This window comes from Nematolebias whitei, chromosome 3 (assembly GCF_014905685.2).
Source record: "Nematolebias whitei isolate Nwh7 chromosome 3, NemWhi1, whole genome shotgun sequence".
In the NCBI taxonomy this organism is placed as follows: Eukaryota; Metazoa; Chordata; class Actinopteri; order Cyprinodontiformes; family Rivulidae; genus Nematolebias; species Nematolebias whitei.
Genome location: NC_056500.1, coordinates 54,205,032 through 54,226,651, shown reverse-complemented (window position 1 = coordinate 54,226,651; position 21,620 = coordinate 54,205,032). Strand labels below are relative to the sequence as shown.

At 43.1% G+C, this 21,620-nt stretch overlaps 1 protein-coding gene across 1 annotated transcript in view; it reads left to right on the top strand.

Moving 5' to 3' along the window:
* The window catches only part of LOC119407554 (cyclin-dependent kinase-like 5), a 246,122-nt gene that overhangs the window by 112,288 nt on the left and 112,214 nt on the right, over positions 1 to 21,620 (top strand). The window contains 4 exon segments of the mRNA XM_037674374.1: positions 11,653 to 11,698; positions 11,843 to 11,979; positions 12,079 to 12,199; positions 12,777 to 12,836. Coding sequence (XP_037530302.1) covers positions 11,653 to 11,698; positions 11,843 to 11,979; positions 12,079 to 12,199; positions 12,777 to 12,836 — 364 coding nt within the window.

The window sequence follows — 21,620 nt, the reverse complement described above, 5'->3', positions numbered from 1 at the left end:
CAGGTGAAAAGGAGGAACCCAGACCCAGACCAGTGGTCATTCCATATGTTGAGGGAGTATCAGAGAAACTGAGACGTTTATTTTCTAAACATAACGTCCCAGTGGCTTTTAAACCCCAAAATACATTACGGCAAAGACTGGTTCATCCCAAAGATCCAGTCCCCCGGCATAAACAGAGTAATGTTGTGTATGCTGTTCAGTGTCAGGAGGGCTGTGATCAGTCTTACATCGGGGAAACCAAACAGCCACTGGCCAAAAGGATGGCCCAGCACAGAAGATCAACATCATCAGGCCAGGACTCTGTGGTCTACACTCATCTCCAGGCCAGCGGTCACTCTTTCAGGGATGAAGATGTTCACATCCTGGACAGAGAGGAACGATGGTTTGAGAGAGGAGTAAAGGAGGCCATCTTTGTGAAAAGAAATTGTCCATCGTTAAACAGGGGTGGAGGCCTCCGGGCTCAACTGTCCCCCTCTTACAATGCTGTTATTGCTAGTATCACTCAGCCCTCTGTGAACAGTAAACAGCCATCAGTGTGCTAATGATCCATTGTTAGGCTGATGGTCCTTCTTGAGCATGTGATCAGCTGGTTTAGGTTGTCAGCAGCAAAACCGGTTGATCCACTCTGAGAAGGTGCTATTTAAGAGACTGAGCTGAATACAGCTCCTCAGACTGAGGAAGTCTCTCGGATGAGAGACGAAACGTTTCTACATTTTTTTTTTGTTGATTTGCTTTGTTTTGTTTTTTTGAATGTCCAGAGGACCAGATTTAACTTTTTTTGATTTTTCTACCTGGATTATTGAGCATGCATCAAAAGTTGCTAAACTTCATCATAATTAATGACCAACCACTATCAGTTGTAGAAAACGAAGGATTTCACAGCTTGATACTTGCAGTCAAGATATAGTTTACCCTCCAGGAGATATTTATCAGTACAACAGTAAACAATCATAAAAAACATATGATTTGAAAATTATATATATTAAAAACATAAACAGCTACATTATAAAATGATGTAAAATACTAAAAACAGGAACATGTCTGTTGGTTTATGTCATGAACTTAGCAGTTGTTTAAAGCCATTTAACATTTTATTTAATTAAATTCATTTATTAATTCATTTAAAATAATTTTTTTTAATCATCAAAAAGAAAACATTGAATGAAAAGAGTGCAGAAAGATGAAAAAAATTCTTATATCTGCCCCATGTTTAAAAAAAAAATATAAAATAACTTTAAACAATCACTTAAATTAATCATTTTAATATCCACTTTAAAACTAGGAATAAAAAGAAACATGTTTTGTGTTAGCAGAATTTAATTCTAATTTTAAAATTTATCCAACATTAAGAAAACTTACCTCAAGTTGCCTTTTTGGACATGCATGTATATATTTATACAAATTGTACTTGAGAGGAGATTATTACAGCCTCATATAAAATCAATGATGATCCTGATATCGGAACTGGATTGGTATCGGCCGATACTCAGAGTTAGGTATCCGGATCGGATCGGAAGTAAAAACAAGGGATCGGTGCATCATTATATATGATGTTTGTTGTTGTGGTTTCTCAGTTTTGTCAGTTTTTTTGTTTTTTCCGCAGGTCTAGAGTCAGACTTCAATGATGTTGATTTGTGTTCTCTTTATCCCTCTCTCTCTCGTCTATTCCTATCTCCTTCTTTACCTTTTAACCCTTCTCTCACTTTTTTGCTTGTTTTCTTCTTTGTTTTTCATCCCTATGTCCATTACATCTGAAAAAAGCCCAAAGCAAATTCTAATAAAATTTAATTTATATATCAAGTGGAGCATTAAGGCCAGCCATAATGCTCTGCTTGTGAAAGTACTTGGGTGTGCACCTGAATGACAACCTCAGCTGGAGCAACAACACCACCAGCCTGATGAAGAAAGCTCATCAGAGACTCTACTTCCTCAGACGGCTGAGGCGAGCTGGTCTGGGAAGCTCAGTCCTCACCTCCTTCTACAGGTGTGCAGTGGAGAGCATCCTGTGCTCCAGCATCAACGTGTGGCATGGAGGCTGCACAACTACAAAAAGAAAAGCTTTGCAGCTAGTGGTGAAGGCTGCACAGAAGATGTAGGAGTCAGTCGCCCCACCATCACAGATATCTACACCTCCAAATGAAGGAAGAGGGCCACCTGCATCATGAAGGACCACACTCACCCAGCACACACACTTTTTGCCCCACTCCCCTCAGGCAGAAGGCTTAGGAGCATTAAGCACCCAGTATACTCCTGCATACGTCCATATGCGGAGGTACGCACATACGTACGCAGAGGTACGAGCGTACCCCCCAGTGTACACTCTGTGCAAAGCTCAATTTTTACGACCGCATACGCGTACGCGGTGTCGCACAATAAACTGCCCAGCGACGGACTGTTTTGTATGCGACACCAATGTATTAAATTCCCCTTCTTCATCCCTGATCTGGCCTTTTCTTTTTTTTTTCTTTTTTTTTGCCAAGAGGCAGTGATCTCTTCCTCCTCCGTTGATACCATGACTGAAATGGTGAGAAATGAAGGAATTTGTCACGAGTGAATTAAACTCATGTCCAGCATGGCTGCAGGAGGGTCTGGAGATTTCCTAGTGGGCTGGTTTGATGTGTGGGCTGCAGGGCCAGCACTCCCTGTTTTTAATTTTTTTTAGAACTTTTTATTAACAACATATAAACACAGAACACCGCTGCGGCTGCCAGCGCTCGTTTTTTTTCTTTTCCGACCTGTCAATCAATCCAGTAGGCGTGTCAGCAAATGACCAATCGGCGACCTCAATTTGTCCCAAAGGTAAACGCCCCTTGTCTGTGAAGCTGCTCTGCAGCTGCTCAGGGTGTACGCTCGAGTATGAAGTCTGAACCCTCTGCGTACAGTACACACGTATGTACGCGTAAATGGACGTACGCGGGAGTATACTGGGGGCTTTAAGTGTAGCAACACTAAGCTGAGGAATAGCTTCTACCCAAAGCTGTTTGACTCATGAATCTCTAACGAGGAATAATCACTGTGAAAATCACTGTGAAAAAAACTGAAAAATCACTGTAATGCCAATTGGATGTTATGTGCTGCTGACTGTCCATGATGCTGATCGCATGCTACTTATTATATCATGTTGCTGTATTCATTAGTCCTCATCTGCTCACACAGACTCATGTTTGTGCTGCTGTTGTTTTGGCGCGTTGTGCTTGTACTATTAGTGCTTAGTGTATTCTTAGTCCTGTGTATTCTTAGTTTAGTGAATGTAGTAGATTCTTAGTCCATGATTTACTAATCTTACTAATGTTTTTCTTTACAATTTGTGTTTTTGTTGGATGTAACTGGGACCCTGTGTACATACTGTAGTTTCGTCCCACCTCATGTACCACATGTGGTGTGTATGACAAATAAATCTTTCTGACTCTCTGACTCTGGTACTGGAAGGTCTGACCCTGCTCTGTCATCTCATATGTTTCAATGCTGGAAGGAGGGCTTACTGAGCACGCTCATCAATGTTAGAGTAGAGCGATGCTGCCTTTGGCTTTCCGAGGAGGGGTGTTGGAGGGGTGAGTGGACTGAACTGGAGCACAGCTCTCTGAGCCATAGGCAGAAATACCAGCCCTAAGTAGGACATGTCGAGAAATGGGTTAGTGGCATTTGGGCATCTCTCACAGACACCTTTGTGAAAAAATAACAAGAAGCGACTTTAGAAAACGGCAATTCGTTGCCTATTATTTAATAATTTTTTTTGTGCTTTCTTTGTAATATTTCTTGTTGGTCATATTATTAAACAACTGACATGACTTGTTATTTAAAAGGTAAAAATTCCACTTTAATATTCACCTCAGTCTAGAGGCTGATTTATTGTTTTTTATCTAAGTCAGGGTACAGATTTTAAGAGGAGCCAAGCATTCCATGCAGTGCTTAAAACGTTCCATAGAAACGTTTGTAGACTTTGACCTGGTGTTGTGTTGTTTTTGTATGAGCTTCCTGCACCCTTATACTGCCTTATAAATGGGAACTGACAGTACTAAAGTATAGGAGGTATTCAATGCATTTTGAAGCAAATGCACTGAATGCATGCTTCAAAATGCATTCAAAAGGAAGAAAAGACTATAACTCAACTATGACTATATATATGACAGAGTTATAATAATTTCTTCCTTTTAGTTTTGACTAAAATTTTGGATTTTTGATGAGCAGTTGGTATGTATTGGGATCACTCTCAGCTACCAACATACCAAAAAAAGGCTATAATTTAGCCTTCTTAGAACATACTGTGTTGAAATTTGGTAAGACGATAGCTGGGAGCGATTCACAGCATTAAAGTGAAAAAAGTTTTTAAAACAGCCACGACATAACGGCTCCTGTCTAAATTACTCCCAAAAACTTTTCTAGTACATCCACTATTTTTGCATTTTAAACCTTGACAAAAACGTACGCTTCTAAACAATATAAAATTTCAGGTTAGATTTGTTTTTCTTTGTTGTCCTTTTATATAATATACAGTATGATGTAAGCAAAACATTTGTATATCTAGAAGACATGTTTATAAGGAATTTAGCCTTGGGCAATTACTCATCTGTAGAAAGTTAAGACACCCATACCACAGCCCCAAAACTAATTTTTAATTACACTTGTCAATACTTGGCAATTCAGCAGTTTTGTTGCTGTTGGACCTTACTGCAGCCTTCAACAAAGTAGATAGTCAGCATTAACTGAAACGTTTCCAGTTGTACCTGTCAGATAGTGATGTATTCTTCATCTATGTTATAGTTGCACTCGGGTCCAAAAAATCTGACCCAACCCGGCCCCAGCCCGCAGCCATCATCTCTGAACACCACCCGATCCAACAAATTAACAGTAATTACATGTCCGAACCCGAAAAAACCTCTGACAATTTTAATTAAGCTTTGACTGCTTATACCACCGACTATTATTAATGGTTGGCGGATGCGCGTGGCTGAGTAAAGGGGGCAGAAGATCGGAGCCGTCAAAGCGCATTAAATGCTTCCCCTGCTTCTGCTTGCATTGGACCCTGCTCTGACATGTCGGATATTTTGTGATCTCACCTGTTTGGGTCGTCAGCTGAGTTCCGCAGCTGAATGAACGTCCATTTGGGCTGATGGATCGCTGGCAGTAGTCCATCTGAAGCGTAACTGAACTTTTCACCTTTTTCAACCGGCCGGTCAGTGTGCGGCCAAATGGCCACGTGTGGCTGGTGATAGTATGGCAAGCCATGTTGACATAACTAGATCGTCGGCCGCACTCATCCCCGACGCAATAAAAAGCACAAGACTGACCCGGCCCACACATTAAGCACATTATTATGACCCAGCCCGGTCTGAATTTGGGTCAGGCGGGACCGGGCTCTGGGTTTGGGTTAGAAATGACAGCTCTAATCTATGTCTACTCGCAGGGGCCGTTTACACGGCGTGTATTTTGAGTGCATCCGCAGCTTTCTCTGTGGTTCTGCTGATCATTTACACAACACCAGTGGCCCCCCTCTTTGAATCCAGAGGTTTCTGAATCCACCTTCCAGAGTGGAGGTTTTTTCTCTGACCCCCCGCTCATAATGTAAACATCTCCCGCTGAGGCTTTGTGTTAAACCACATGCGCACACGCATGCGTGGACAGATGCTATATTTCTATCAACATGGCGGCGGACACAGTGCTTTCAGAACCTCGACTGATGGAATATATTTTAATCTCGTAGTTAATGTACGTCAGATTCCAGGTGCTGTGACCAACATCTGTGTTGGAAGAGACACAATCTGATCCAGTTCTAATATCACTCTTTATAGAACGAGGCACGTGCACACGTCGCGCTGCACTAGAACATAAATGTGCTAAATAACAACAGTTTAATAATATTAAACAGTATTTATGTTAGTGTGAAATATAATGAAGCTCTGAGCTAAATGAAGCTATCTGGACATTATGTAATTCAAATTTAAAATGATGCTAAACATATAACGTGAACACTAAAGTTGAAAATGAAGACATCAGGTTTAATTTTTATTTATTTATTCAACACCACAAACTGTATGTCACACAAACACTGATAATTAAACTGAACACACATATGACAAACTAAACCTGAACTGTAGGTTTACAAGCGATGCACTGGTCATAAAAACAGTCTTCCTAACGTGTGTTCACATTTTCTATTCTCCACTATTCGCCATAAAGTTATCACGTGTTACCAAAAGAAACAAAAACAAAAAAACGCCCTTCCCTGTTCTACGGTGGCCCTAAGGTGTAAATGAACAAAATTTGAAAAAACGTAATTTAATTTGAAAAAACGGAATTACATTAAGACAGAGCGGAAGTTTTTTTTTTCTTTAACTTTATTAACAGCATAAAACTGAACAACTGTCACAAACCAAGGTTTTGGATTCAAAATAAGCCAGCTACAGGAGTGCAAAAAAACAAGAACAGTTTTTATTAATAAGGCTGCTGGCAGCTGCAGAGGAAGGCCTTTAATGCTATGAACAGTGGGGCAATGAAAAGAGGAGGTCGTTACCGTGGTCAGAGAGGCAGAACAGAACCAGGTGAGGAGCAGGCAAAAAAACGGGAAATCCAGAAGGCAGGCGTGAGGTCAATAATCCAGAGAGCAAGGCTTGAGGTCTAGGCATGAAACTGTGAAGGCTTGAAAATCAGGGACCATGGAAGGTGTAATAATCTCGCACTGGTGGAGAGGGAAAATGGATCTTATAAAGGGTGCAGAGCAGATGAACCAGATGAGCTGAACAGGTGAGTGGAATCAGGGCTGATTGCTGTGATAGGCTGAGGGGGTGTGGTGAACTGTTAACTGACAGGAGCAGATGTGAGCAATGACAGGAGCTGAGGGATAAACAAAACATGAAGGAGAAGGGCAGAAAACATGGCATGTCATGAAGGGGCAGGGAAGTGAGCAGATGGGGGGCCAGCAGGGGCCGCTGATCATGACAACAACAGAACAATATACAGTACACACACAACGGAGATGTGTGTGTACTGTATATTCTAAAAAAGTGTCAGGTCCTCTGGATGTTCAAAAAACAACAACAAAAAATGAATAAAATTGTACAAACGTTTCGTCTTTCATCCGAAAGACTTTTTCAGTCTGAGGAGCTGTATTCAGCACAGTCTTATGAATAGCACCTTGTCATAGTGGATCAACCAGTTTGTTGTTGACATTAAAAACTAGCTGTTCACATGATAAAGGAGGACCATCAGCCTAACAATGGATCGTTAGCACACTGATGGCTGTTTGCTATCTACAGGGGGCTGAGTGATACTAGCAATAACAGCATTGTAACAGCACCGAAACAGCCTTAGGCCCTATTTACACAGACACGATGGTGGGAAACGTATTTTTTTTTCATATGTTAATTAGAGGAAAAGATTTGCGTTGACACGGTCGGATTTTGGGTTTACATGCATCCGGAGGATTCCTCCCCGCCCTCCCGAATCTGCTGTAGTTACCATGCCGGGTCATTAGATGGCGCTGTGAATTTTGTACCTTCACCTAATGCGCATGCGTGCTGCCTCGGCACGCTCTTTTCCTGTGAGCTAAAAAGCTCAGCTAACAACAAGTTAAAGCTGGATTTTGGATAAGAGTCGACAGATTTGACGCCAAGCAGGACCGCTTTGTCTAACAGCTCCACACCGGTCGCTGAGTGAACCAGAACCGAGTCAATGTCGGACTTTACTCCATGATAATCAGTACCTGTTTTACAGCAAGTAAATCAACGTTCTTAATAATGTTAGATTGTGTTTACTTCGGTTACAAAACAACCAACTGAGTTTTTATTTTTTCCTGAAAGAAGAAGGAGCTGTCCTTCCACCAGGCGGACCGGTTCTGAACGAGGCTCGGCCCAGATGCAGTACAGGAGGACGTCGAAGAGAGATGTGGATGAACTATTTGTTAAAAATTCCCCTCGTTTCTTTTATTTAATCCATTCAAGTTCAGTTAACCTGTTTTTAATAGTGTGTTCAGTTTAATTATCAGTGTTTATGTGACATATAGTTTGTGGTGTTGAATAAATAAATAAAAATTAAACCTGATGTCTTCATTTTCAACTTTAGTGTTCACGCTATATGTTTAGCATCATTTTAAATTTGAATTACATAATGTCCAGATAGCTTCATTTAGCTCAGAGCTTCATTATATCTCACACTACCATAAATACTGTTTATTATTATTATTATTATTACATTTAGATGTTATAGTGCAGCGCGATGTGTGCGCGTGCCACGTTCTATAAGCCACGTTCTATAAACAGCAACATTACAACTGGATCAGACTGTGTCTTCCAACACAGATGTTGGTCACAGCACCTGGAATCTGATGTAGATTAACTACGAGATTAAAATATATCTCATCAGTCTTAGTTCAGAAAGCAGTGTATCTGTTGCCATGTTTATAGAAATATAGTGTCTGTCCGCGCATGCGTATGTGGTTTAACACAAAGCCTCAGAGGAGATGTTTACATTATCAGCAGGGGGTCAGCGAAAAACCTCCACTCTGGAAGGTGGGTTCAGAAACCTCCGGATTCAAAGAGGGGGGCCACTGGTGTCGTGTAAATGATCAGCAGAACCACAGAGAGAAAGCTGCGGATGCACTCAAAATACGCGCCGTGTAAACGGCCCCTTAAGTTAGGGTCTGCAACGACATTCTTCTGGCAAATGACTCTGGTCAGTCTGTAGTCCTGGTACTCCTTGACCTTACCGCTGAATTTGATACTGTGGAGCACAGTATCCTTTTATCCCGGCTAGAACACTGGGTTGGGATTACTGGTGCAGTGTTAGAATGGTTCCGTTCATACCTGAATGACAGGAGTTTCTGTGTTAATTTTGCTAATACTCTATCTACTTCAGTGCCTCTTTCCTGCGGGGTCCCGCAAGGCTCCATCTTGGACCCCTTCTGTTTTCATTGTATCTCCTCCCCTTAGGGTCTATCCTGAGGAAACATTGTCTTTCCTTTCATTGTTATGCTGATGACTCTCAGATTTATCTGCCGTTAACACCTAACAGTTCCTCCTCCATTCGCCCTTTGTTAAAATGTCTTGTTGACATCAAGACTTGGATGGCTGCAAACTTCTTAAGTTTTAATTAACAGAAGACTGAGGTCATTGTGTTTAACCCTAGCTCCGCCACTGTCATTGATCCTGCAAACCTGGACTCTCTACAGCCATCTCTAAAACAGTCTGTTACCAATCTCGGGTTAGTTTTAGACTCAGACTTTAAGTTTAATAAGCAGATAAATTCTGTTCTTCAAAAAAGCTTCTTTCAGCTAAGGCAGATAGCTAAGCTCAAGTCCGTGCTGTCCAGATCCAATCTTGAAAAATTAGTCCATGCATTTATTACAACCCGGCTGGACTACTGTAACGCTTTATGCTGTGGACCGAACTTCTTCATCCTTATACTCCTTCTCTGGCCTTGAGATCATCAGACCAGCTGCTTTTGGCCGTACCAAAAACCAGCTGAAGCTCAGAGGAGATCGGGCGTTTTCAGTCATGGGCCCTAAACTCTGGAACAATCTGCCCATCAACATTTGACAGGCCACCTCAGTCTCTATTTTTAAATCTCTCCTCGAAACACATCTGTACTCATTGGCATTTAACACAGTGTGATCTCATTGGGTATTTCGTTGTTGATGATTGTGTTCATCCATTTTGCTTTTACTCCCTGACATTTAACACAGTGTGATTTGATTTAGTATTTTGTTGTTTCTCATTATATTTCATGTTTTTATGCTTTTATTCATGTTGCTTTAATATGTTGTTATTAATATTTGATGCTGTGATCTTTTTTGGTAAGCACTTTGATAACAGTTACTGTTTTAAATGTGCTATATAAATAAATGTGACTTGACTTGACTTGTAAGAGGGGGACAGTTGAACACGGAGGCCTCCAGAGGACCTGACTTAACTTTTGTAGATTTTTCTACCTGGATTATTGAGCATGCATCAGGATGTATTGTATATTGTTCTGTTGTTCGGTTTTATGCTGTTAATAAAATAAAAAAGAAAAATCTTCCTCTTTGACTTAATGTAATTCCATTTTTTCAAATGTAAAGGCTCCAGTATACTGCCGTGTACGTCCGTTCACGCATACGTACGCGTGTACTGTACGCAGGGGGTTCAGACTTCATACTCCAGCGTACACCCCGAGCAGCTGCAGAGCAGCTTCACAGACAAGGGGCGTTTACCTTCGGGACAAATTGAGGTTGCCAATTGGTCATTTGCTGACACGCCTACTGAATTGATTGACAGGTTGGAAAAAAGAAAAGAAAGCGAGCGCTGGCAGCCTCCGCCGCAGCGGGTTCTGTGTTTATATGTTGTTAATGAAAAGATCTAAAAAATTTAAAAAAACAGAGAGCGCTGGCTCTACAGCCCACATATCAAACCAGCCCACTAGGAAATCTCCAGACCCTCCTGCAGCCATGCTGGACCTGAGTTTTATTCGCTCGTGACAAATTCCTCCATTTCTCACCATTTCAGTCATGGCATCAACGGAGGATGAAGAGATCACTGCCTCTTGGCAAAAAAACTAAAGAAAAGGCCAGATCAGGGATGAAGAAGGGAAATTTAATACATTGGTGTCGTCGCATACAAAACAGTCCGTCGCTGGGCAGTTTATTGTGCAACACCGCGTACGCGTATGCGGTCATAAAAATTTGAGCTTTGCACGGAGGGTACGCTGGGGGGTACACACGTACCTCTGCGTACCTCTGCGTTTGGATGTACGCGGCAGTATACTGGGGGCTTAATTCTTTTTTTTTTTTTCAAAATTTAATTCAGTTTTTTCAAATGTTGTGATTTTGTTGTTTTTTTATACTTTTTCAAATGTAATTCCGTTTTTTTCAAATGTTGTTCATTTACACCTTAGGGCCACCGTACTGTTCATTGTTTAAGCAGTCAGTCACGTTATGATAAAGGCCTAATTAGTATTGACCACAGTGGAGTTTATTTGTCTTTGCAGAGAAATAAAGATTTCAGACAAACAATGCATTTCATTGAGGACGACACTGATATTTGCTGCTACATTAGATTTGTTGTTCTGGATAAAGTTTTCCAGTGCAATAGCCTATGCTAGGTTATCTAAACATTAGCTTGTTAACTTGAGAGGCATGTAGCTAAGGGCAAGCTGGTTGGAGGATTGAAGATAATTTATTATTGTTATTCTTTTTATTTTACTGATCAGTTAAACAAACTTACCATGCTCTGTTCAGCAAAATATGCTACAGTTGCTCGCTGCTTTGTCTGTGCTGAAAGTTAAACTTAAGTGAACGGCAATGACTTGAAAGTATTTTCCATGCGCCCTCTGCTGGATACATTGTTCAATTACGGCTGGTTCCAGCATTTTAGGGGTGCAAATTAGAAGTGCTTATATTGGCGCATAATGAGACGATTATCACCGATACGATAAGTCCCCATACACCTATATCGGCATAAATTATCAGCCCTACCAATATATCGGTCGGGTCTATAAAATAGCATAACTAATTTTTTTAGTTGGACATTTTTGCAGCAAGATGTACAAAATGAGAAAATTTGGTTCAAAGTATTTCAAACTTATTCAGTTGTTGTGGGTAAGAAGAAGAGTCAAGACCATGTGTTTACTGCAAGAAACAAGGTTGATATTTTTTTCAACTTGCCATGTTATTTTCATTTGCAGGAGACCAATGAAATTGTAGCCATAAAGAAATTTAAGGACAGTGAAGGTAAGAGTTCACAAGTGAATGCCAATGACTTCCAAATTGATGCAGTCCCTCCTGTTTGATTCTGTTTGCCTGCATTCTATATTAATCTCTACATGGAAGCCCAACATGTTCCTGATTTGTTCTCTCTGTCTCACCTTCATGCAGAAAATGAGGAGGTTAAAGAAACAACACTACGAGAGCTTAAGATGCTCCGCACCCTCAAGCAGGAGAATATTGTTGAGCTTAAAGAGGCCTTTCGAAGAAGAGGAAAACTATACCTCGTCTTTGAGTATATGGAGAAGGTCGGCTTCAGCCGTTTAAACATGGCTTTTGCAGTCTTCTGACTCTTCAACGTCTTTGCCTGCTGACATAATTTAGTGATTTCTACTTTCCTTTTTTAGAACATGCTTGAGCTGCTTGAGGAGTTACCCACTGGTGTGCCAACTGAGAAAGTATGCAGCTACATCTTCCAGTTAATCAAAGCTATTCACTGGTGCCATAAGCATGATATTGTTCACAGAGGTAATTTCAATGTTGTTTTTTGAGCTCATAATATAAACACATGAGGAGCCGCTGATAGTAGGGGCAGAAAAGAGGGTTTCTAGGCTGAAAGCTGCTCAAGAGCTCTCCAGAGAGTGCATCACAATCTGAGCTAATGTTCTCAGAAGCAGCTTTTAAAAATAAATGTAGCTGTAAAATTTAAAAACTAACATTTTCTCTATCTTATATAATGTAAGTTTTAAAAATGTTGCTAGATGATTTATATCCAAACTATATGTTGTTCAGAAATAAAGCTTTTGTGGAATAACTGGCAGGCCACCTTTAAAGCAGATGGCCCATGTGAGCCTTTGGCACACCAGCAACAGAGCAGACATCCAAAGGCCTATAGTACACATGGGCACACATGAAATTGTTTGGTGGATGAACTATAGTCTTCCTTTACAAACTTTGCAATTGTGTTATGGTATTGTAATTTTTCTGATTTGAAGATCTGATATTTGTTAACAAGATGAATGGCCATGAGTGGCCAAAATTAACGTGTTAATGTAACAATGATGTCCTGGTCAGCTCACTCCCCATCTGTGTTCTTCGTCTTCAGACATAAAGCCAGAAAACCTTCTCATCAGCTCCGATGACATCCTCAAGCTGTGTGACTTTGGTGAGAACCTCCATTAAATCCTCATGTTTTAAGAGCTACAAAACAGGTTGTCAAACATTCAGAGCTGTGGCGTAAAGGAGTCTGCAAGGAATATGACTGCAACCAGCGGATCAGGAGTCCAGCAAGTAGGCTTCATCTGGTTATCTAAAGCTCTGCATGTACTTTTCTCTGCTGCTTCTCATGCTGCTGATCTGCTTTTTCCCTCTCATCTCAATTAATGAAGCATGTTAGGAAACAAGAGTCTAATCAGGCTTTGATTCAGTCTCGTGGCACCACAACAAGTGGAGGGAAATGTAAAACATGGCATTGCCAACATTGTGCAGACAATCTGGAGTGAGAGAATGAAGACCTGCTGTTTGCTCTGTGTCAACCAAAGACACAAAGCAAACTTTCTCAGGGCCAAACAGACATCACTGTGAAGGTTTACATTTGCTTTGGTATTATTTTCATGGTGTGTTGTTTTGCTTGTGAAGCACAATGAGGACGTTCTAAAAATTACCTTTGTAACATGATTTCAACAGCTTTAAAACATTGATTTAAAGGCAATGTTTCATATTCTTGCTGAAGTCAGGCTCTGTGGGAGGGTTATGCGTAATTAATATCTTACCTGTTATCGATAGCGTTTTGAATGGCTTCAGTTTTGAACTATAGAGATTAAATCTGATAGCACTGTTGAGCTAACAGCTAGTCAAGATGCAAGTAGATTAACACCAGAGTGGAATGCAGTTGTCTTAAAACATCTTCAATCTGGGAAATTTTAAAGCGGTTTATTTGGTTCACATGAAACAAGGATACAAGGATTTTTATTGTCATTCACATCACATGTGGTACATGAGGTAGAACAAAACTATGGAAAGCCAAACATAAATGGAAGAAGGACAAACTTTAGGTTCTATTTCATATAGGCTTCGCCCTTTAAGGCTGTCGCTTAGTGGGTTTATCCCATTATGCGGAGCATTACACTGAAAAATTTAGTCCACGCCCACCTGCTGTGTGGGCCCCACCCGGTCCGTATAAATTCTGTTAAGAGCGGGAAATTGGCTCCCATTTTTTCTTCAGCGAGCTAATAGCACTGTCAGAAGAACAAAGAAGGAAAGTTGTGTAGATGACCAACCTTTGTTAAGAATGCTTGGCCCGGCAGTCGACCTCCGGTCGTCCGGTGAGTTCTCCTCCCCGAGGAGAAGCTGATGAGCAGTCTTATTTCAAGGTAAGCGCCGAGGAATATTTCTCAGTGACAGGTCACTACACGCTGGACAACGCCATCTTGTAATTTTCCTCTTATCGCCGACCCTCGGAGCGAATCGGATGGTTCCTCCAGGACAGGCGGCGCTCAGCTGCAGCCCCCCGCTGCTCATTCCCTCCTGGAGAGCGTAGTGTTGGTGGAGGGGGGCTGAGTGAATGTTCACCCCACCCCATCCCACCTGTTTCGCATCGGCGATCACACCGTTCCCGGCCGACGGCGCCCTCAGGGGTTGCCCGGCGTAACCCAGGAGGCGGCTGACATGAAGGGACCCCTTTTTTATGTCCCACGCCTTTCCCGCCAGTTCGGATGATCCGGTGGGAAGATTGTTTACTGGGTTCCATTCCGGCTCACCGTCTTGATCCATATGGCCTCATGTTCCAACAGGACGTCCTACGGGCGAGGCCACAGACGGTTCTTTCCTGGTAGATTGGGGGAGCCGGTCTCCACAGTCCGCACCCATCTCCAGAGCAGGGGTTCACTGAGCAGAAAGTCCCTCCGTGCCACCTGGAGCCAAGCCTGACGGAGGCTTCATTGGAGTAAGATGTCGAGGTGGACCAGCGTCCCGTGCCTCCGGTTAGCATAACCGAGACGGTGACACCGCTCTCCAACTGAGCTCACCAGCATGTGTTCCACACGGCCGCAGTGAACAACACGTTACGCTGTTGGCGTACACGTTCAGAGGCGGGAAGAGACGTGGCCCTCTGTCCTTCGGCTCTTCCACTCTCGTAGCGGCTGCTTGCTAACGACGCTGCCGGCCCCTGCAGTACGCTCCGTCTACAGGGCAGCTGACGTCATCCTAAACTGGTGCGCCTCTTTTGCTGTCTGCCGCCCTGCATCACAGCCGGAGAACGAGGTCCCAGAGGTTCTCCTGGCTCGTCACTCCACCTTCCTCTCAGGAGAGCTGCAGGAGCTTTGTTGGAGGTCCTCTTTTCATCAGCGAGAGATCATTTCAAGATGCTCCACGGCTGCACAACGCCTCCCCAGCTCTGCTACGCCAGCCCCTCCCGTCAGACGTCCCCGGCATCCGGAAGTTCATTTTTTTCCCGGACTTCGCCAACAGGGGGCCCTCTAGGACAACAAACAGAGCTCAAGGGAAGGTAACCGGGTGTCGGGTTGCTGGAGGTGTGTTGATGACACGATGTGAAATAACATCATTTTATGATGAAGTGTCCTTTAGCCAGGCTGTCAGCATGGTTTATCTGACAAGCGGCCCCATCACACACACACTCATCACGAATGAGCCTTTTTCATGTTGTTTTCATTCACTGTCAGCGGTGCCGATACGCGCTCCCGCGGCATGAAAGCGCACACGCAGCTCTCAGCGCCCGCCGTTCACGTCAACGTTAACGTGAGACCGCGGTATGAGCTAAGCAATGTATCTCGCTCTCGGCAGAAGCGACACACGTTTTTTTTTCATCGCAGTGGTGTCAAACACGCGCTCCTGCGGCATCAGCAGCTTTCACAAGCCTCTCAGCGGCTCGGCTCCAGCATCCTCGAAGAAGGTTTTCTGAATTAATACTGTGTAGTGAACTAAGCCTCAGGTCAAATCCTGACCTTGAGGGCCTTCCTGGGACAAGAACATTGATTTGAGTCCAGAAACACAAGATTAAGTTCATCCAGAGTCTTTCTAAGTGTCTTGCACTGATCAATTGAAAGAACACTCTCTTTTTCTATTATCATTACTATCTTACAAATGTCTTGATAATCAAAGTGTGTTTAGTTCAAACCATTTTTAAATGTTGAAGTGAACTACTCATTTTAAATCAACTGTGAAACAGTATTAGTGATTTTTTAATCCTCATTCAAAGTAGAAATCAAGTTAGAATGTGTTACGGAGTAATTCATGCATTTTCTGATTTTCTGTCTGAAATGAGCAAGTGTAAGTTGGTCCAAGGTTGGAGGCAAGAAAACAAGTTGTTGGAACGAACTGTCATGTTTTTATATCCTCTCAGACGTAAATAGAGAAGCTGGCACCTGTTTTCCCCCAACTCGCCTAAACATTTCTCTCGTCTGTCTCAAAAACATCTTCTGTCCGTTCCAAAACAATTTTCTGTTTTTCTGACTTCTAGTGACCTCTTGCGTCACAAAAACACACCCCTGATTAGCTATTTCAGCCAATCAGGACTTCCCAAATGAACCGGAAATAGAACTCTTTAAATGTCGGCACTTCCTAGTTCCAGGCAGTCGTGTGCGGTGGGAGAGCAGTTCAGTTCGGAGAGCAAAACCGAACAGAAGACGTGCTGGAGAGAACAGGAGGTTCAGACATGATCCGCAGTTCTTCCAAGTCTTGTGGGAATTATGAAATCTTCCACATCTGAGTGGAGCCTCTGACGGACTTACTCCTCTTGTGAGTCCACCAGTGGGTTGAACCTGTGTCGGACAGAATACCGGCACTACTTCGGACGATTCACAGCTGTTCCTACGGAGACGCTGAAAGGGTGCGTTAAATGGAACTCCGTACCAGTGGAGACACCTTCTACAGGTAAAGAGTTGATTGACACTACCTAAGTGTACCGAGGAGGAAGCTGAGATCTTAACGGAGCGTGCCGTTCTGATACCGACACATAACAACCCCTCATCCATCTTCTCTCTCTCTTTAAACTCCCTCAATTTCCCATCTTTAAAACTTTTCTATCTTGCCAGCAATTAATCCAGATATTTTCAGAAATGTCTGTTGTAAAGCTGCAAGGATACCATGTTTATGGTTTCCTAGTTGTGAAGCTAATTAATTAAGCTGTTGTTGAAATCAATTTGCCAAATTAATGTAAATGTTTGATGTTAAACTTTGATTCTGTTAATAAATGACCGCATTCATTTGATGGGTCAAAGAAAATTAACGTCTCACGTTACATTTAATTATTCAATGCACGATAGAACTCAGTCCAGAAAAATGAAAGAATCCGTTTAATTTATGAATATATCACAGATATATGTTCATCTACATCTGGTGGCCCGTAACAGGTTCATGAATGGACTGTTATTCGTGTAACAATTGAATTTATCATGTTGGCATGAAAAGTGAAGATTTTTGTTAAGCTGTGTGAAACGCAGCTGCGGTGCTCAGAGAAAATACAGCAAGGTTCTGTCGCTGTGGTGTTTTGAAAGCTGAAAGTAATGTCAACGTGTCATTTTAAAGCTGAAATGTACGTCTGTTGTGTGTAAAAAGCTGATGAGCTGTGAAAAACGTGGATTCTGTTTAAACGCTTTAAAGTTGGTTCTGGTCCGGCTCGGTTCTGATAAGTTCGAACGAGTGTTTTAAATGGATGGAGAGACGTTTTTAAGGACTGAGCGCCGTCTCAGTGAAGCTTTGAGAGTTGATTAGCCACATTTTTAACAGAAAATAGTACATTTTGAAAGTTTTCATGACGAAAGTTGACCGGAATGTTCAAGCTAAATGCTAACACGCTAGCTGAAATAGCGAGCGGCGATTGGTCGAATACCGTTGTTTGAAACGCCCTGATTCGCTGAGAGATGTGTCTGTCGTCACTTCCTCTGATGTCAGGTCGTAAAACCCACCCCCGTTGCTGTTCTGTCATTGGTAGATTCAGTCACGTGACCCGGAAATGAAGCTCGTCTTCATAGGGAATTTCAATCTGTTGTTTAAAGTTGAAAAACGCTTTAAAGTTGGTTCTGATCCGCTGCTCCGTTTCTTTGAAGCCTAATCGCTGAAACTTTGCCACGTTTAAGTTTTAAATCCGTCATTAAATGGTGTTTTTGGACCACACTAGCCGATGCTAATTTTAAGCTAACAGCTAACGACCGGATGTCACCAAAGCCACAGGAAGTCATCGCGACTCCTACTGGTCGTCACTAACAGTGTCAGGGTTAAAATAAAATAAGGTTATACTGCCACCTCCTGTTGGAAACTTGAAATCACAGTTTCACTTCGTTTTTAGGATATTTAGGTGAAATTACACGTGTTTTATTTCTGTCAGAAGCATTTTTGAGTTAATAAACGTTCTTCAAGCTGAATTATTACTGTTATCTTGCATTTAAAAAGTGTTAAAGGTATTTATGCAAGAAAGGCATTTACCAAGACATTTTTCATTCACTGATAATTCCTCAAACGGAGGTGCAAAATGAAAAATTAGAAACTTTTTAAAGATACAGTCCGGATATTCACAGAGTTGATAAAGTTTACTCATTTGCTGAAGAGATAATACACGTTTAATTGCTAGAACACTAAATAAGCGTAATTATATCAGGAAAAGGAAACTTTTCTGATTTGTTTTACCACCTAAAACACTACATCTTCCTATTTAATTTTTAAATAGAAGATAATGGCAGCAGAAGACGAAAACGTTGACCTTTTTGACTCCCAGTCAGTAGATGACATCATCCAAGGAGCTTTATATATTTGAACAAATCCAATTATTGGCGCACAATTAGAACAACTTGATGGAACTCAATGTAAATGTTTGATGTTAAACTTTGATTCTGTTAATAAATGACCGCATTCATTTGATGGGTCAAAGAAAATTAACGTCTCACGTTACATTTAATTATTCAATGCACGATAGAACTCAGTCCAGAAAAATGAAAGAATCCGTTTAATTTATGAATATATCACAGATATATGTTCATCTACAACTGCAGCTCTTGGAATCACTCAAAAGTTCACGTGACTTGCAGCCAAGAATGAACGTGTTTCTGCAGACCGAGCCAGTGGTAGCCTCACTCCACCAATGCCGCGCACTGCTTCCTGACCGCACCAGTGCCAACGCGTGCTCCCGTGGCGTCTGCAGCTTTCACGAGCCTCTCAGCGGCTCAGCTCATACATCCTTGAAGAAGGTTTTCTGAATTAATATTGCAGCTCGTGGAATCACTCAAAAGTTCACGTGATTCGCAGCCAACAATGAACGTGTTTCTGCAGACCGAGCCAGTGGTAACCTCGCTCCACCGATGCTGCGCGCTGCTTCCTGACCGCACCAGTGCCAACGCGCGCCCCCACGGCAATCCTGGCTTAAGGCGTCGCAGGAATGAGGACGTGCACACACGACCCTTCAGGGCACGTCGGCTCATACGTGCACCCCCTTCCCTAGCGTTTACACGGAGCAGCTGCACACAATGTGAACACAACACAGATGAGCTGCTTCCACACAACGTCTTGCATGCTCGGGGACGTGCGTGTTTTTCTTTCTCACTCAGCGCACTCCAGCTCACATCAGCACGCATGTGAGTTTCACAGCATAAATGCGTGCCCGCTTTATAACTTATAAACGGGTGGCAATGAACGCGCTCTCCAGACGGATGGGCGAACCGTTTTCATCCGGGGATTCACGCTGCAGTTCAGCTCAAATCCCGGTGTGGAGGAACTCTGTGACATTTTTTCTGTCATTTATGAACAGATCTCGTCCCCTCTCGCAGAAGCTCAGGAAATTCTGTTTTAAATGTAATTTCTAGAGTCTCAAAAGGAGAGGAAAATGCAAGGTCCCTCTCTCATCACTTCCTGGTCCCAATGAACTGGAAAGATGAGATTTATTCTAGATTGTCAATTTCTGAACTGTGAGAAACAACACTCCATTATGCACCCGAGCCGCTTGAGCCGCTTTAATTCTGCTTTATCTGGACACCTGCTGCTGCTGAGCAGTTTGTACAGACAGGTGGCAGCAGTGCAACTCACGTGAACCGGTTGAGTGATATCAGCTGTTTTCTGTCAGCAGACCTACGTCACACATGTCAGTTTCTCACAGAGGCACACACATTTAACAAGCTGTGGGGGCGCTGTGGTTCTCCACACAGCAGCTCATTTAAATGTTTTTGGAGGGTCGCAAGGATTCTTTGAATGTGACTCAACACTGACCTTGAGCTGCAGAATCATCAGGGTTTTTTGATTCACACAGACAGCAGTGACTGTTGCATACATACTGGCAGGAGATGTATGCGCTCATCCCATGTGCCACATTGTGAGACAGATGCTGTGTGGGGCACACCCAATCTGCTCTCCATTGGAGTGGGTACATCTCATGTATTCCGAACAGGGGGCGGATGTGATGTCCAAAGACGGTCCTTTGTGGCACGGGGACCTGGGACCTTCCACCCACAGCTATGGCTCAGACACGGTAGAAATCCTGCCAGTGCCTGTGGACGTGTAGCAACATGAGAGAACGCTCAATGTCAATTATAATTATCGTGGAGCCACGGGACGATCCACCGCTGGCTGGACGTGCCTGCTCACAGCCTGTGGTCAAAATGCCTTTTCATCTTCTTCTCTCCCTCTGATATCACGGTTTTCTGAACCGAGCTCAGGAGAAGGGACTGGCAGCTCCTCTGCCCCAAGTGCGTGAACGCATCATGGTTCCCAAGCCTATGACATTTGTTATCAGGGCACTCGTGGAACCTGCCGTGGAGGGAGGATGCTCTCCTCCAGGCGGGAGGAACGATCAGGAATTAATCAGAATAGGCCAGCACCTGTTGTCTGGCCGCTGTGTGGATCTTTTTGAGGAGATGGTTTTCGCTCAAGATGTAGTGCATACGATTCAGGATTCACGTGCTGCAACCACCACAGCACTACTCATATCAAGTGGTCAGTTTTTTCAGCACTGCGGTACAGATAAAGGCGTAGAGGCCACTTCATGTCCACTGGACGACATGCTGTCCTTTTCTGCAGCAGTCAATGGACAGAAATCTGTTGTCCAGCACGATTATTGTATGCTGCAGCCATGTTTTCTTCTTGTCTCAAAGTTGTCGGAGACAGAACAACCTTTAATCATCCTCTGACGGAGCATTTTGTCTCAGATTGATATAGCAGCTGTGGGCCTGTTTGTGACACGAGAAACGCTCAGTGTCAATTATGCGTTTCTCTGAGCCCACGAGACGAACCACCGCTGGGGTGGATGCGTTTGCCCACAGCTCATGGCCCAAAATGCTTCTGTACGCGTTTTTCTCCACCTCCTCTGATTTTACGGTTCTTGAACCGAATTCAGGAGGAGGGATTGACAGCTCTCCTGGTGGCCCCCAACACGTGAGCACACCATGGTTCCCAGCCCTGCAACGCCTGCTGTCGGGGTGCCCGTGGAAACTGCCGTGGAGGGAGGACGCTCTCCTCCAGGCAGGCAGAGCGACCAGGAGTTACCCAGAAATAGGCCAGCACCTGTGGGTCTGGCCGCTGAACGGATCCACTTAGAGAGGATGGGTCGCACACAGGATGTAGTGCGCACAATTCAGGTTTCACGTGCTGCATCTACCACAGCGATGTACACATCAAAGCGGACAGCTTTTCAGCGCTGGTGTACAGAGAAGGGTATAGAGGCCACCTCATGTCCATTAGGTGGCATGCTGTCCTTTCTGCAGCAGCTGATGGACATAAATTTGCATCCAGCACGTTTAAAACGTACGCTGCAGCCATCTCTTCCTGACACGAAGGTTTCTGAGACAGAACAGGTTTTAATCATCCGCTGATGAAGCGTTTTCTAAAAGGGGTACAGAGACGCAGGCCTGTTTTCACACCCACTTGTTCCACAGTGGGATTTAATACTGGTCCTGCAGGTCCTGATCAAAGCTCCATTTGAGCCTATGGATCAGTTTCCACTTAAATTCTT